The sequence below is a fragment of the Phaseolus vulgaris genome, chromosome 1, assembly GCF_051622355.1.
Source record: "Phaseolus vulgaris cultivar YP4 chromosome 1, ASM5162235v1, whole genome shotgun sequence".
In the NCBI taxonomy this organism is placed as follows: domain Eukaryota; kingdom Viridiplantae; phylum Streptophyta; class Magnoliopsida; order Fabales; family Fabaceae; genus Phaseolus; species Phaseolus vulgaris.
In genome coordinates this window covers 6,455,333-6,472,998 of record NC_143498.1, presented here as the reverse complement: position 1 = coordinate 6,472,998, position 17,666 = coordinate 6,455,333, and the positions used below count along the sequence as shown (strand labels likewise).

Here is a 17,666-nt window from a genome sequence, read left to right as displayed (position 1 = left end):
TTCCTTTTTTTTCATAAATCTGTGGTTGAATTCAAATCTTAACCTATGAGTACACAACCGGAGTCTTAAGCAAAGATGATATAGGCTCATGGATACAACAATATTTTATTAATTTCAATATATATATTACGAAGTGGACTTTAAGCCTAACTCAACCTCATAAAACCGGCTCAATGGGGTGAGGTTTGCACCCATTTATATATTATGAAATGTCCTTATCTCTAGTCGATGTGAGATCTCCAACACACCCCCCTCACGCTGAGAGTGATAGATAGAAGCTCGTGCGTGGGACTATATATTATGGGTGGTCCGATAGCGGCCCGATAGCGGGTGGCCTGATAAGCCCAACAAATACTCGCTAGGATAGGCTCGAAATGGCTCTGATACCATATTACGAAGTGGACTTTAAGCCTAACTCAACCCCATAAAACAGGCTCAATGGGGTGAGGTTTGCACCCATTTATATATTATGAAATGTCCTTATCTCTAGTCGATGTGAGATCTCCAACACACCCCCCTCACGCTGAGAGTGATAGATAGAAGCTCGTGCGTGGGACTATATATTATGGGTGGTCCGATAGCGGCCCGATAGCGGGTGGCCTGATAAGCCCAACAAATACTCGCTAGGATAGGCTCGAAATGGCTCTGATACCATATTACGAAGTGGACTTTAAGCCTAACTCAACCCCATAAAACAGGCTCAATGGGGTGAGGTTTGCACCCATTTATATATTATGAAATGTCCTTATCTCTAGTCGATGTGAGATCTCCAACACTAACTTTATAGATGTAAAATATTATAGATGTACTTCTACTTAAAAACAAACAAGGTGAATGTAAAACAAAATTTTATTATACATCCTTAAATAGTATGCTTCACTAAAGGATCAATTGCATGTATAAGAGAACGAGTTCAATTCATTCGATGTCGAGTTTATTGTTTCACCATCTCTACTCATTTCATTTGGAAATAAAGTAGGCTTTGGAGGTATTTCCAAGTCTTCAATGTCCCCTTCAAGCATTTCCACTACTCTATTCATTGAGGGTCGATCAATTGGTTTTAATTGTATGCACCAAAGAGACACTATAATCATTTTCTTTGCTATTATCTTTTTCTCTTCAGTCAAATCTTCCATATCTATATCTTCCTCTTCTTCGATATGATCATAGATCCAGAGTGGAAAGTAAAGTTGACTTGAGTGGTCTACATGGGGATTTAGATTCTTCCTCTTGCTCGCCATTTCCATCAAAAGCATTCCAAAGCTATAAACATCAGCTTTATGGGATATTCCTCCAATATTTTTGTAAAATAGTTCTGGAGCCATATATCCAATGGTTCCTCTTGCTGCAATCATTGTGACGATACTATTATCTATTGGATATAACTTTGCCAATCCAAAGTCAGAAACCTTAGGGATGAAGTTTTCATCTAGTAAGATGTTATGAGGTTTGATGTCAAAATGCAAAATCTGCATCTCACACCCATGGTGGAGATAAGTAATCCCACGAGCCACTCCAATTGACATATTATATATCTTTTCATAGCTTAAATGTATATTTCTCTCTTTTGAGAAAATAAATTTATCAAGAGATCCATTGGACATAAATTCATAAACAAGAGCACGCTTTGAGCCACTAACACAAAATCCAATTAACTGTACCACATTTTGATGATGTATTCTTCCAATGGTCGCAACTTCATTGATAAAATCTTGTCCATTTGCTTTCGATTTGCCTAACATTTTGATGGCCACAAAAGGCCCACTGCACAACTTTGCCTTAAAGACAGAGCCAAATCCTCCTTCACCTAACTTCTCTTTGAAACCTACAGCCATCTTCTTGATTTCCTTGTATGAGTATCTAATTGGTGTCAAACTATTTTGTTCAAGGTAATTTTCAATATTTCCATACATTGACATATGTCTTTTTCTCCATTTATATGTAAAAATAACAATTATGAATGGCAATCCAAACACAACTTTGTAAGCCCTTCCTATGAGAATACCTGCAATAAATTTTTACTTGAGTGATTACGCTAGTAATGTAATGCACTAAAGTATTTTGTAAAGTAATTATCGTTCATAAAATCCAAAGTTTGCACATCCATTTACTTAGTAACATTAGAAAAAAAAGAGTGTAAATTTAATGTCTAGCATAAAGAAATATTAACAATTTTTTTTTTCACGTTGCTATCTATAAATATATTTTTATGTAACACTAATGTGTCCTAACACCTAATGGAGTGATGGTTGTAAAAAATACATACGTATTTTTTTAAATAGTTTCTATAAATTTTTTAAATTCAATTTGTGTTCCTCTAACCCCTTTTAACCTATTGAAAATCACAATTTTTTTAATCTTTAAGGTAATTAACATTTAATATGGGTTAAAAACCTTTATTTATATCACTTTGAGGATCAAAATTTTGATTTTTTAAAATTAGATGAAGAAAATATGAGAATTTTTTTGATAAATTAAAATTTAATTTTAAAAAATGGGAAGTATGTTGGAGATCCAACGTCAACTATAGATAAAAATATTTTGTAATATATAAGTGGGTGCAAGCATCACCTTACTGTTTTATAAGATTGAGTTAGACTTAAAGTTTACTTCTTAATATAGTATCATAGTCAATTAGAGTGTATCATAATAAGTGTTTGTTGGACTAATCAGATCACCCATAAATATATAGTCACATGCACGAGTTGATAGTCTCGAAGTAAGAGGTTATGTTGGATATCCTACATCGATGACTAGATATAAGGACATTTTATAGTATATAAGTGTGTAAACCTTACTACGAGTCATCTATATAAGGTTGAGTTTGGCTTAAAGTTTACTTCTTCGACGTCTTAGATTTCTAACAAAAGATTACTTGTATCGTAGATTGAAAAAAGCTTTCAATGGGTACTATGAGAATGACACTTGTCCCAATCCATTAAGTGGCCTTCAAAATTACGAAAATGTAATACCGTGTGAAGGTGACTTATTGGTGATAAGGCGCATGTTGAGAACAATTCCAAAACCTTTGGATGACACCCAAAGAGAAAATATTTTCCACACACGCGGCCTTATCAACAACAAGTTATGTTTCATAATAATAGATGGGTGTGGTTGTACTAATGTGGCAAGTACAAGAGTGGTGGACAAGCTTGGACTACCCACCATCTCTCATACAAAGCCCTACAAGCTCCAATGGCTTAATAAAGAGGGTGAAATCATGGTTACTAAACAAGTCCTCATAACTTTTGCTATAGGAAAGTATAAAGATGAGGTTTTATCTAATGTTGTGCCTATGGAAACAACACATGTTCTTTTGGGGAGGCCTTGGAAATATGATAGACAAGTTCTACATGATGGCCAAACAAACAAAATGTCTTTCAACTTCCAAGTGCACAAGGTTATCTTAAAACCCCTCTCTCCCAAAGAAGTTCATGAGGACCAACTAAAAATGAAAAACAAAAGAGAAAATGAAAAAAGAGAGAGAAAGAAAAGATAATCGGGTCACAAACTATCATCTTACACAACTAAATCAATCATGTTGACTCGTGCCATGCTACAAACTACACCTCGAAGGTGTCCTTCTTCCTTATCTTTTTCATTAACAAATACATCTAAATACTTAACATCTTGGACAAAGAAGCTTTGGGATGAAAATCAAACACCTCCTACGGGTTCTCACCTTTTAAGAGGATTTTTTTCACCAAGTACTTTCATCCTCAAATATTATTTCCCAACATGGCTTGTATATAGAGCTTCCCCTTTTAAATTCCTCAAGCTTAAAGTACATAAGTTTGTTTCACTTCCCACACCCTGCACTCTTTTATATGTGAACAAACTAACTATGTTATATGCAGGATTTCTAAATTGGAGGTTGAATTCTCTCAAACTTGGGGGGCATGATACAATCCAAGACCACAAAGAGATGACCAAGGACTCACATTACCATCCACACTATGAGAAGTCATCTCAATTTTCAAGTAAAGAATCCACCAAGGATCTAGCAGACCTTACCAGAAGGAGAAATGGGCAAAGACCAGAACATCAATTATTCTTCCTTATAGTCTTCTTAAGAATAAAACAAGTTGTAAATAATTTGGGCTCATATTGGAGATCCAAATAGCAAGATAAGCTAGAATAAGGTGCCTTTAGCATAATAGGGGGTGTAGTTATCATTTTATCTTGTTTCTAGCCCTTTAGGAAGGAAATTTGACCTAGTTTATAGAAGAACAAGCCTAGGGTGCAATTTTTACTTAGTAAAACCCTAAAGGTAGCCCCTTACACATTTACCACCCTACCCTTGCTCTTCTTGCCCACCAAGGCACCCATTCCTATAAATAGGGTGTCATACTTCATGTATTTTCATGTTGAATTTGAATAGTAAAGTTACTCTGCACAACTTGTGTGAGGTGTTTGTGAGGCTTGTGTCCTCTTAGCATTAGGTCTTATCTTGAGTGATTTGAGAGCTCTCAAGTGGCGACCCTCTACACTTATCTTGGAGGAAACCAACCTCCAAGTGGCGTGTCCACCTCTCTCCCATCATCCATAAGCTTCCCTTCATCTTTTCTTTTCATCTTCCATTCCACCATTTTCTCTTTGTGTTTATGTTTTTATTTTCCTCCATTTTTCATTCGGTCTTTGTCATCTTATTATGTTTCCTTCCATGCTCTTTCAATTCCACACCATACATCACCATCACCATATAATGTGTTTTTCCTTTTGCCTTTGGAAGTGAACCTTCACACTTACTTAACCACTTGGTTAAGTTCGTGTCCAGTGGGAATCTTCCCTATGTCTCACCATCTAATTGTTAAAAATCTCAATCCTAAGTAAAGTGTCACCTCTAAAATGGAAATCTAAAATCAACTCACATCAGAAGAGGTCAATCTTTTTTTATCTTATGTATTGGAGTAAGTTAGATGTGAAACATTGTATAGATGTAATGCATGTATAGAAAAGAATGTGTGTAACAACTTAATCAAAATACTTTTGAACATTAAAGGTAAATTGAAGGATGATGTGAATGCATGTCCGAATTTGATTGAGATGAATATACGAGAGGAATTGGCACCGTAAGAAGTTGGCAAACATACATATTTTCCTGCAGCGTGTTACACTTTGTAGAAGAAGGAGAAAATAAGTTTATGTGAATTTCTTAAAGGTGTTAAGGTACCACAAGGCTAGTTTTCAAATGTTAAGACTCTTGTATCTATGCATGATTTGAAACTAAATGACTTAAAGTTTCATGATTGTCACGTTCTAATGCAACAATTACTACTAGTGACTATTCGTGAAATCTTACCAAAAAAAGTTAGACATACAATAACTCGACTATGTTCATTTTTCAATTCGATATGTAGTAAAGTTATTGACCCTCAAAAGTTAGATGAACTTGAAGAAAAAATTATTATTATCTTGTTTTAACTTGAGAAGTTTTTACCTCCATCATGACAGGTTTGTTTTGAAATATAAATTGTAAATATTTGTGCTTTTATAAATTTTAATTATATAAGAAATATTTTAAAAAACACTCCATTTATACAAGACTTTGTGTGTAGAATTATATTGTAATCACTACAAGAAAATCATGAAATAGAAACCATTTTTTAGAGACCAAAATAATTAGTTGCAATAGTAACTAAATTAGAGACCATTTTAGAAACCAAAACAAAAATTGGTTTCTAAATTAGTTTCTATTATTGTTAAATAGTTTCTAAATTGATATCTAATTAGCAACTAGGTTTTAACTACGAATTATTTAGTTTCTAAATTTGGTCTCTAAAACATTGGTTGCTAATTAGATACCAATTTAGAAACTATTTAACAATAATAGAAACTAATTTACAAACCAATTTTTGTTTTAGTTTCTAAAATGGTCTCTAATTTAGTTACTATTGCAACTAATTATTTTGGTCTCTAAAAATTCGTTTCTATTGCATGATTTTCTTGTAGTGAATAGAGAATAATAGTTGGATGTTACAATAATTTTTAGTATAATCATTATCATATATTAATTACTTTCACCAAGTTCATATTATAACCAGTCATTGAAAGAGTTGAAAAATTTAAAACTAAAATAATACTTTAAAAATACTACGATTTAATCATAAATTGCTGTCGAAAGTAGTCGAAAGTTTTTAAAAGCAAAATAAAATTTAAAAAAAAATCACAGATGATTGTAAGCCAAATCTTCTATTTTTTAACAACATTTCTGTTAATGGAAATTTGAGAACTACTAATAGAAGTCTGTTTTTTTGTGTAATTAAAGAATTTAGAAATTAATATAAAGTCTTACCTGCTAGATACAGGATTAGCACTCCCAGCGGTGTTAGACCAGATCGGCCTGGAATGAAGGAACATATGAAGTTTAGAATAGTGTGATCTCACCAGTTATTCAAAAAAGGCTATTTTCATATTTTGATAAAGGTTATAGCGGTCAATAAGTTTAACAGTTATTTATTTTAAAGAAAATAAATGTTTAATTTAATGCATACGTTCTTATAAATACATGTAAAATATAAAAGATAAAAAAATTGGTTTACTAATTGTTTACCAGCTTTTCAGTTAATTTAAATGTATATTTAGAAGATTTAAACTACATGAGTAAGGAGCATAATAACGTGCTTATGTGACTATGAGTGGGAGAATTGTAAAGGATGATAACAAATTATTATTTTTCTTCTAAATGTTGGTTGAATTATTACAATGATGCTTTGTGAATAATAATATATGTAAAGTGAAATATACAGTATATATGTTTGAAACTGTTATGAAAAAATCTAAAAAATTGGTTAATATATTTTGGTTTAGACTCACGGCATTGAAGCTTCTGGTTAGAAGAGTCGAAATAGCAATAGCTATCATCATCTGGACAAAGATTCTGACAGGTGAGTTTTATCCATGAAATCTGGAATCCATAGGCGAGTGCGGTGTGAATGGAAGAGTAGGAATGGTAATCGAAAGTGGAGAGAGAAGTGGGAGCAACAAGCTTTACCTCACACCCAACTTCTAAGTCCTCTGCTTTTAGGTCTCCACCAATTGCATATGCATACCCCTTCCCCTCCCACTTCACCCACTCTCCACTCTCCACATACTTCCCTTTCTCTCCCACCGAATGGTTACAATTCACAAACACTATATGCGAGAAACTCAATTCCCAATTTTCATAGGATCTTAGACCGGCTTGGTATGGATCCGAGTCGTAAAAGGAAGTGTAAGTGTAAGTGTCAGAGAAATTGGAACGAGAGAGGAAACGGAGAGGAAGGGAGGAGAGATTATGGTGTTGAAGAGCAGGATCAACCACTCTCACTGTGTAGTTCTTGTAGTTTATTGACTGCACATGATATTGTGCAGAGTACAGATACAACACCGTAACATTATTCTCACAGCCAAGCTCATAACCTTCCTCACCACACTCTTCTGGGTCGCCTTTGAATCGAAAAGGGTAATTGATGTTGGTGATTTGACCACAGGAAGAGGAGGGGCAGCCACCATGAATTTTGTGGACTAGAAGTAGCAGTACCACCATGAATGCTCTCTCTTTCCACATCATCTCTGTTTCTCATTGAATTCAAGTGCAAACAAATCAAAGTTAGATACTGATAACAAGAGAGACTGAACTGTATATATAACTATGAAGGACCACATTTTTCCCTTTTAGAAGATTGTTTGAAGACTTATGTATGATACGTACCGTGAATTCTTATTTAGGTATTTAATAATGTAAATTTTTTAATGGAGTTCTTTGAGTTTCTAAAGCCATCCTAAATCGTTCTCTTTTGGAAGGTTTTATTAATATGCTGTTCAAAAACAATTTTAAGGAATTACTTTGAGAACCCAATTAAAGAAATAGTTCAGGACTTACTTTTAAATAGAGACAAAACATAAATATATATTATAGTAAATCATGGAAAAATGATCGAAATAAATTTTTATATCCTGATTGAAAAACAATATTTGTATAATGCATTTGATTTTTTTTTCTACTTTAAATATTTGCAAATTATTCAAGGGCTAAAAGTTCCAACACAAGTAGACTTGTGGCTAAAAGAATATTTTTTCATTAATATCCGTATTGATAAGCTTTATTGAGCCACAAATTCTAATGAGTTTCACAGGTTTGTCTTATATAAACACTTGATATGGAAGTACTTAATTGACGCAGTCAAATGACAATAGGTAGATTTTTTTTATAAAAAAAAAATATATTATATATTTAAGATATTTGAAAAATATTTCAACCCTATTAAAAAAACATAAATTATGTATATACATAACTCAAGTAATCATGAATAAGCATAAGATCCTATCATAATAATCGTCCAAATAAAACCCATCCTCACCACCATCCGTCCCACACCACAAACAGATAGATGAGAATTTTATACATTAAATAAAAATTAATTTTTAAAACAAAAAATAATTAATTACTATATTAACTAAATTAGATATCATTTTAGGGACTAAAAAACATTTTGATTTCTAAATTAATCTATTATTGTTAAATAATTTCTAAATTGGTATCTAATTAGCTACCAAGATTTTTGCTACCAAATTTATAAACAAGACAATTGGTAGCTAATTAGATACCAATATTAATTTAGAAACCAATAATTTTTTTAGTCTCTGAAATGGTTTCTAGTTTAGTCAATATAGCAATTAATTATTTTTTGTCTCTAAAATTAGTTTTTATTTAATGATTCTCTTGTAGTGTTATTATAACAATAGTTTTTCCTATTCGGATCGGATCCTTAATCCAAACATGTGTCTGCAGGGTTGCTGATATGAAGGTGGTCGATGAGATGTTCTTGTATCTCCACGTCAAGCATAAGGTATCTATGTTAGCTGGATGGTTGGTAGGTGTGGTGGAAATGTTGTAAAAAGTTACAGGGCTCAGGTTTAAGGAGAAGTAGGGTGCTGCAGGGTGAAATATGTGTTGTTCTTGTGTTGATTCAGTAAAGGAAAATATAATCCTTGTTGGAGGTTTTTTTTCCTACAATTTTTCAATGGATGTGAGGTTAGGAAATAAGGTGCTCCTGGTTCAGAGAAGGAGCTGGTTCAAGGTGCTGCTCCAAGGATGTTTGGGTGTGCGAGGTGGCTTCCACGAAAATTTGGTGTCGTAGTCAGTGCTAGAAGTCGTGTGGAGGTATATCAGTTTGTTGGTGTTTCTGATTTGTACACATCAAGGGGCTTAAAAGAAAGTTGTGTTGGGGGTAGCATATGAAGACACGTAACATAAGAGGCCAGGTGGTCAAGATCTGTTTTCTTTGAAGATGTGGTTAAATAGGTGGATGAGAGGTCGTGTGGGGCAAATGGAAAAGTCTTGTTAGGCTAGGATATGGTTGTTCTGTTTGTTCCATTAAAATGAATATTTTCCTTTGCTTTGTGCTACTTGGTTTTTTTGTATATGGGTTGGGGTACCCCTGAAGTACCCCTTTTTATTATATTATATTCTTTGCTGATAAAAAAAAAAAAAAGATAATTAGTACACAGAATGTATGCCAGAGTTGATTTTTCACGCGCAAGACTTGAACTTCCATATCTCCTTCTTTCTCCTCAGGACGTTGTGCTGTTGGGATGGAAAACAATGTCGTCAAAGTTGGTTTTGGAGTTGTGGCAATTTTGGGTTGTTGCCTTTTTTCACTCTATAAACAGGGGTTTCATACACCTTTCCAAAATCATCGCTCACGACTTTTTCCACTTTTTCTCTTTTCCTTTCTAATATTTTCTTGGGTTCTTACTCTTTTAAGAGTTGTTTGTTAGTTTTGATATTATCGGTAATATCCGAGAAGTTCCTGTTGTATCTTGGAGGACTTGCGTAATACACAGTGGATAAGTACTTACAAACAATGATCATCACGCCTCAAGAAGTCAACTTTGTTTGTGTTTTTTCAACCTTATTTACTACAATTTGTAAGGAATTAATGGTTGAGAATACGAACAAAAACAACAAGTCTACACTGGAGACGTCAAACAATGTTTCCGCAACACAGAGCATCTTTGCAAAACTGTTTCTACCCTGGCAAGAATTTCTGTCTACCCTGTTGGACATGTATAGAGTCGTTTTTGCACTTACAACTTCTAAACCCAACTCAAGCACACTTTCAAAAATATTGACGATTGGGCTCATGCAAATAAGGTATGTTGTCACACCTTTCTCGGTGTTTTCTAACAATATGTTCGATGTTTATTGCTTTTACAAGGAAGCAAAATATATTTGGGATTCTCTTATTCTCAAATATACCGTCGAAGACGTCGTTAGACAAAGGTTCGTGATTAAAAACTGTTATCATTTGGGAGATGATTGAAGAAAAGGACATTCATATGAAAAATGTAATAGACATATTTCAACTTCTAACCTTCCTATTGAAATTAATAATCATTGATTTTTTTTTTATCAGTTGAACGTACATGTACACTAATGCTTTGTTTTCATCAAAGAATGAATTTGAAGGAGTGAAAAAAAAAAAGTAAAAAGTGAGATAGTTTGGATTGAGGGAAAGAGAATAAAAAGTGAAAGAAAAATTTGTGAATGACTTGATAGATATAATAAATTTAAAATGATTATAAAAAATTTAATATAAAAAATTTAGAAAGATAAATTAGAATTAAAATAGATTAAAAAATAAAAAATAATAATAATGATACATCTTAATAATTAAAATTATTTTTTATTTTTTATTTATTATAATATAAAAATATATATTAAGTATTATATATATATATATATTAAAATATAATTTTTATATATAATCAGTATATAGCAAATCCCTTTAAACAAAATTAAGAAAGTTTGAAGAAATAAAAATACATTAATTTTTGTGATTTCTAGTTTTATTTTTGCCTGAAAACAAATATACCGTAAAAGTATTATTAAAAGTCTGAAAGATGTTTTGATTTTTTTGATTAGTGTGATAAAGGAGAGTGTGGACCTAAGATTGTGACAGGAAGCTTAATGCAGGTTTAAATTTGGAAGAAGTTCACTCATTACTGTGTGTAGAAAACATAACCCACACTCAACCTTGACTTGGTAGACCTAAATGAATTTGAATAAATCATATATCTAATTCGACATCAATTCATATGTTCTTTTCATCAGACAACGACAACCCATGTTGCGAAGCTTCTTCCTCATCATCATTAACTTATAATTTCTTTTATTTTCTTCTTTTTCCTAACCTCTCTGTATTATTACTCAGTCAAAGTTCCACCACATGTAGACCTGTGGCGAAAAGAACATTTTTCCATTAATATCCGTATTAATAAGTTTTATTGAACCACAAATTCTAATGAGTTTCACATGTTTGTCTTATATAAACACTTGATCTGCAAGTATATATTTGACGCAGTCAAATAACAATATATGTAGAAATAATTCATATATTGAATAATAATTATTGATTTATTTTTATCAGATGAACGTTATGCAGCCAGCTCTGATACCATATTACGAAAGTGGACTTTAAGCCTAACTCAACCCCATAAAACCGGCTCAATGAGATGAGGTTTGCACCCATTTATATATTATGAAATGTCCTTATCTCTAGTCGATGTGAGATCTCCAACAATTAGAACAAATGAGTTACTAAATTTATTATTTTGTTCCAAAGTTTGCAAATGCGAAATCATGAACTATCATTCTACCTGAATATGCATGGTGACATTCTACAATTTTGTTGTAGAAAATACTTGTCTTTTCTATTTTCCATGTGTTGGATTGCATAACTTTTCCAATGACCAAATGAGTAATATTTAGTAAGTTTTAATCCAAATATTTTACATTAAATGATTTTTTCAAGAAAATAGATACTCTAAATTTTTTTTTCACAACAACTTTGTTTTAATATTGAAGAGTTTATAATGGTACGTTAAATGTATCCACACATTTATATCAATTAAATTAATGATAAAAAAATCATTTATCAGGAAAATAATTATTTATAAAATAAATGAAAATTAAACTTACGTGTATATATTTTAAAATTATAAATAAATACTTGTGAAATTAAAATCTAGATTTAGTTAAGTTTTAAACTCCTCATTAATTTAGGTATTTTCAAATTGAATCTCTATTAAAAAAATTATGTTTTAATGGTATTAAAATATGTTTATATCTTTCAATTCCATAAGTTTTAATTATTTTTACATTCACAATGATATAACTGTTATCTTACTTATTTGTAATATAAATATATATTTTTTTAGTTAATAAGAAATTTTTTAGTTAATATAAAATGAAGAAATCAATTTACCTTTCAAAATATAAAATGTATACAATCCAAGATTTTTTTTTACTGAAATTAATGGTATACTACAAGAAAATCATGAAATAGAAACTAATTTTTAGAGACCAAAATAATTAGTTGCAATAGTAACTAAATTAGAGACCATTTTATAAACTAAAAAAAAATGATTTCTAAATTAGTTTCAATTATATCCATTTAGCAACCAAAGTTTTAGAGACCAAATTTAGAAACTAAATAATTGGTAGTTAAAATCTTGGTTGCTAATTAGATACCAATTTAGAAACTATTTAACAATAATAGAAACTAATTTAGAAACCAATTTTTAATTTTTCTTCTAGTTTATAAAATGGTCTTTAATTTAGTTACTATTGCAACTAATTATTTTGGTCTCTAAGAATTGGTTTCTGTTTCATGATTTTCTTGTAGTGGTACCATTCTTTAAAGTATTTGAAATTTTTACTTTTTTTTTATAAAAATAAGTAAGTCATCACTCAAAGTACGATTTTCTCATTATATTTTTAAATTTTTTTTATTGAAATCATTATGTTCTATACTATTTTTGCTTTTGATTTTTGAAGTTGTGTTGGATCACGACTTTAGTTTTTTCACTTTTTATATTAAGAAGTGAATTTTAAGTTTAACTCAATCTTATAAAATCAATTTATAATGTGAGGTTTGCATCCACTTATATATTATGAAAATTCCTTATCTCTAGTCAACGTAAGAGCTCCAACATTCTTTCACGTCGGGACTTCCTAACTTGTGCGTTAAACTATATATTTATGGGTGACCCAATAGCGAATGACCTCATAGGCCCAACAAAATTTCACTATGATAGACTTTAAATGACTCTGATACCATATTAAGAAGTGTACTTTAAGCTCAAATTGAACCTTATAAAACTAACTTATAAGGTGAGATTTACACCCACTATATACTATGTAAAAGTTTTTATCTCTATTAATAAGTGTCAGATTTCAGTAATATTTCATATTAAAATACAGACACTTATGGATATTAATTGATAGAATAACTCCTAATTTATTAATTTAAATCTTTTTACATATTTTGTGATTTTAATTTGGATGAGAACAATTGATTCTCAAATTTGTGTTAATTCTATGATTCTAGAGAAGAATGGAGATGAAAGGGCAAAAAGAGAATATACAAAGATAAAATGGGAAAGTTGGAACGCACTAGTACTCACCCAAGCTCGCCCAAGCCAGAAGCTCCTAAAGGATCTCGCCCAAGGGAGCTCAATGTCGCCCAAGCGAGATCACTTCAGTGACGTTGGACCTGTTTTCATGCAACTAGCCCAGGTGAGCCCAATAATGCCCAAGAGAGAAGTCACTTAGCCCAAACTCAACTAGGTTAAATATGAGGCTTGAAGCACAACCCTAGACAACATTGAGTGAATTGGAAATTCATTGGGAGAATAGAAGGTGTTAGAAACCCTAGAGGAGACATCCGTCAAGGAGAAACATCTTAGATTTTCTTTTCTTGCTCTCCATGCTTGTAATACTTAACATGAGTGACTAATTCTATCCTTTGGAATTGAGAGTTATTTGTTCAAACTCTCCTTTATTTCTAGAATGTAAGGTAGTTTTTTTAGCTTGGAACACATTAGGTGAGAATTCAGTCACTCCAACGTAACAATATTTTTGTTCACTTTGAGCAGTTTCAACTGCTACACTTGAAAAAAAGAAAAAAGCAAAACCAGGTTAAAAACTTATGTGGATAACATTGATTTTGAGTATATGAAATTATAAGAACATAATGGTGTCTAGAGATGGAAACGTTGATGAAGAAGAATTGGTACTTATGGTTCAGCTAAAGGCTTAGTTATGGATGAAATATAAACTACCTGCTGTTATTTTCTCCTTTTCAGTCAGGCTATTGTTCCCTAATCAATACCTTAAAACAATCAAATAGCAAGAGAATTTTTTTACCGTTTGTACCATGGTGTTCTACATAATATTTTTTTTATCTATACTAGCTACTTGTGTTTGTCTGCTATTACTGTTTTGAGCTATTTTTCAATATGATATAAGGTGTTTTAGTTTGAATCTTTGTAATATTGCTAATCCTTTCTTCAAAGTTGGGAAAGGTTTATTTGGATGTAACATCAAGTTGAGCAATCTAGAAGAGAACCTACACTATAAAAAAAAATCATGAAATAGAAATCAATTTTAGAATAAAAAATAATTAGTTGTTATAGTGATTAAATTAGAGACAATTTTAGAGACTAAAAAAATGTTTGGTTTCTAAATTAGTTTCTATTATTATTAAAGAGTTTCTAAATTAGTATCTAATTAGCTACCAAGGTTTTAACTACCAATTTAGATTCTAAATTTGGTAGCAAAAACCTTGGTAGCTAATTAAATACAAATTTAGAAACTATTTAACCGTAATAGAAATTAATTTAGAAATCAATTTTTTTTTAGTTTATAAAATGGTCTCTAATTTAGTCACTATAAGAACTAATTATTTTGTGTCTCTAAAATTGGTTTTTATGTCATGATTTTTTTTACCTGGATGATCTAACATTGTTATTAGATTGTCTCTATTTGTCTCTATAATAAACTGAGATTTGTTCTAATTGATTTGTAAATCAACTCGTTTATTTATCTGTCTCTATAATAAGGTGAGATTTCTTGTAATTGATTTGTAAATCAACTCGTGTAACTGTTAAGACTGTTTATTTATAATTGTTTTTGAAGTGAAAAGTGATAAGAATTGTGAAATATGAATGGGATTGTATGTCTGATATTTTTTTTAATACGAATGTTTAAAATCTGCAAAGTATGTACAATTAACATAATATAATTATGGTAAAAATCATGTCACTTCCATCATAATAAAAAGTAAGAAAACAAAATATTTAAGACAAAACAATGGTGATGGTGATTAGTATACGATTTTTCATCGCATCTCTACTACCTAGAACCATTGTAAAAAATATTAGAAAAATACTTATTAAGAGATAATTGTGACAATTTTAAAAATAACTTTTATCGAATATTAACTAAACTACGATAGTTATAAAAGTAATTGTCATTGTATTGTATGTAAAAAAAAACAACAATGATTGTAATTGATGTTATTATGTGTGTTTTCTAACAAAATTAAACCAATATAATTCTCAAGCTGTCATTATAAGTTTGTTGAAATATTAAAAACCTTTTTTTTAGTGATTGAAGTGTTAAGGTCTGCACTCTAAAACTTGTCAATTGTAGTCTTATTATAGTATAATGAGCACACTTCATGGAATATTTTAAAGTTATATATCTAAATATTTTATTGCAATTATCCATTCACTTGACAAAAGTGAGAGATAATCTGGTGGGGAAACTCTTGTGGTCGTTCATGGACCTTTTCCACCACTGCATATTGGTGTCCACCACCACACTTTTCTTCTCCATTTATTTAAGTAGAACGCGTTCAAAAAATTAGAATAACAAAAAAAAAATGATGGACGTGTTCTAGCCAAGAAGGATAGTGTTCCTGCTAGGGAGATGAGACCTAAAGAACTATTGAAGTCTTCCTCTCCTTCCTTCGATCAGGCAGGTCACTCGGTGATGAGTTGGGGTTCTTCTCGTCCTCGTGCTTCTCCTTCGGCACTCGGTCTCGGACGAACACCGAATGTGGTACCTGCGAAGACACTCCGATGCTCAAGTTAGTAAAGCGAGTGATCAGTATTCAGGTAGGTGAACAGTAATAAATGACGTACCTTTGTTCTTGGGATGTGTGCTATTTATATTATTTTAATGGACTTACTTTATTGAGTCTGATTAGTGGAGTGGATCTCACTTAGGGTTGCATTACCTAATCCTTAATGACGGATTAGCTTCACTGACCTTGGTTTGAGTGTTAATGGGTGTATGGGTCGGTCGACCAGGCTGACCATGATGATTTCCCTAGTCTTGGCCAAGTTTCTGTGGTCTCGGTCAAGTTTCCTCGGTCTCGATCAGCGAGCCAGAGTCTCGGTCAGGGTGACCGAATCTCGGTCTCGCCCATACCAGTACATATAGATTTCAATTGAATGAATTGAAAGAGTGTAATATAAAATCTAATTATGTTTATTCAATCAACTAAGTATGTCACATAATACCTAATTATATCATATGATAACTGATATATTTTTTTCTTTATAACTGATTAAATCATATAATGACTAATAATATCATATGATAATTGATATATTTCTTAATACTCTCTCTCAAATTGGAGAGAGTGCAAATCAAGAACTCTCAACTTGCCGCATAAAAATTCAAATTGCTCTCTACCAAGCCCTTTTGAAAAAATGTTTGCCAATTGCATCTTTATAGAAACATAACATGAATGAATCTCACCTGCTTGAAGTTTTCTCTGGAAATCAATCCCAATGTGTTTTGTACGTTCGTGAGAAACTAGATTAGCTGCAATATGTAAAGCTACTTGATTATGACAAAATAACGAAGTCGATTTGTGCAATTCAACCGTCAAATCACGAAGTATATATCTCAACCAAGCCAATTCCCAGACAAGTATTTGCCTTTGATATGTATTTTGCTTCTGCCGATGAATGTGATACATTTGTTTGTTTATTTGATTTCCAAGAGATAAGTGGTGATCCGAGAAAAATACAGTAACCAGAAATAGAACACCTTGTAGTACGACATCCTCCCCAATCTGAATCACAGTATGCATTAAGAGTTAAATTATTTTCAAATGGTAAAAAAAGACCCTGACCTGATGTCCCTTTAATATATCTAAGAACCCGCAATGCTGCTTCCCCCCACAATGTTGCTTCCCAATGAGGCTTTCGGGGTGTGTTCATGAATTAACTAAGGGTGTGTATTGAATATACTATGTCAGGTCTAGTAATTGTAAAGTATATTAATCTTCCAACCGGTCTCTGATACTTGCTCAAATCATCAAGTATTTTGCCATCTTCATTTTTCAATTTCAAGTTTTACTTGGAAATTTTTCCGGCTTCACACCTCATAATCCTGTGTCTTGTAAAATATCCAATGCATATTTTCTTTGAGACATAAAAATCCATCTTTTGTTACAAGAGAATTATATCCCCAAAAAATATTTCAATTCACCGAGGTCTTTAATAAGAAAACGTTTGTGCATATGACTTTTTGAGCAGCTTGATTTCATGTATGTAAATCATTACCCGTCAACAAGATGTCATCAACATAAATGAGAATAACAATAAACTTTTTACCTTGAGATTTAGTAAAAAGGGAATAATCTGCCTTTGATTATATGTAACCAGTAGATTTAACCATAGTTGCAAAAGTTGAAAACCAATTTTGTGATGCTTGTTTTAAACCATAAATATATTTGTGAAGCTGACATACCAGATTCTACCCCTGTCGGCGAAGACCAGGAGGTGGAGTCATATACACCTCTTCTTGTAATTTCCCATGA

At 31.7% G+C, this 17,666-nt stretch overlaps 1 protein-coding gene across 1 annotated transcript; it reads right to left on the bottom strand.

The window, feature by feature from the left end:
• Positions 1–862: 862 nt before the first annotated feature.
• Positions 863–7,664, bottom strand: LOC137813298 (LEAF RUST 10 DISEASE-RESISTANCE LOCUS RECEPTOR-LIKE PROTEIN KINASE-like 2.1). The gene is made up of 4 exons (XM_090303463.1): positions 6,705–7,664; positions 6,296–6,343; positions 3,166–3,251; positions 863–2,005 (listed from the first exon to the last, which is right to left on the bottom strand). The coding sequence occupies exons 1-4, from the start codon at positions 7,550–7,552 to the stop codon at positions 888–890; spliced, it is 2,100 nt and encodes a 699-aa protein (XP_090159589.1). The 5' UTR covers positions 7,553–7,664; the 3' UTR covers positions 863–887.
• Positions 7,665–17,666: the final 10,002 nt, after the last annotated feature.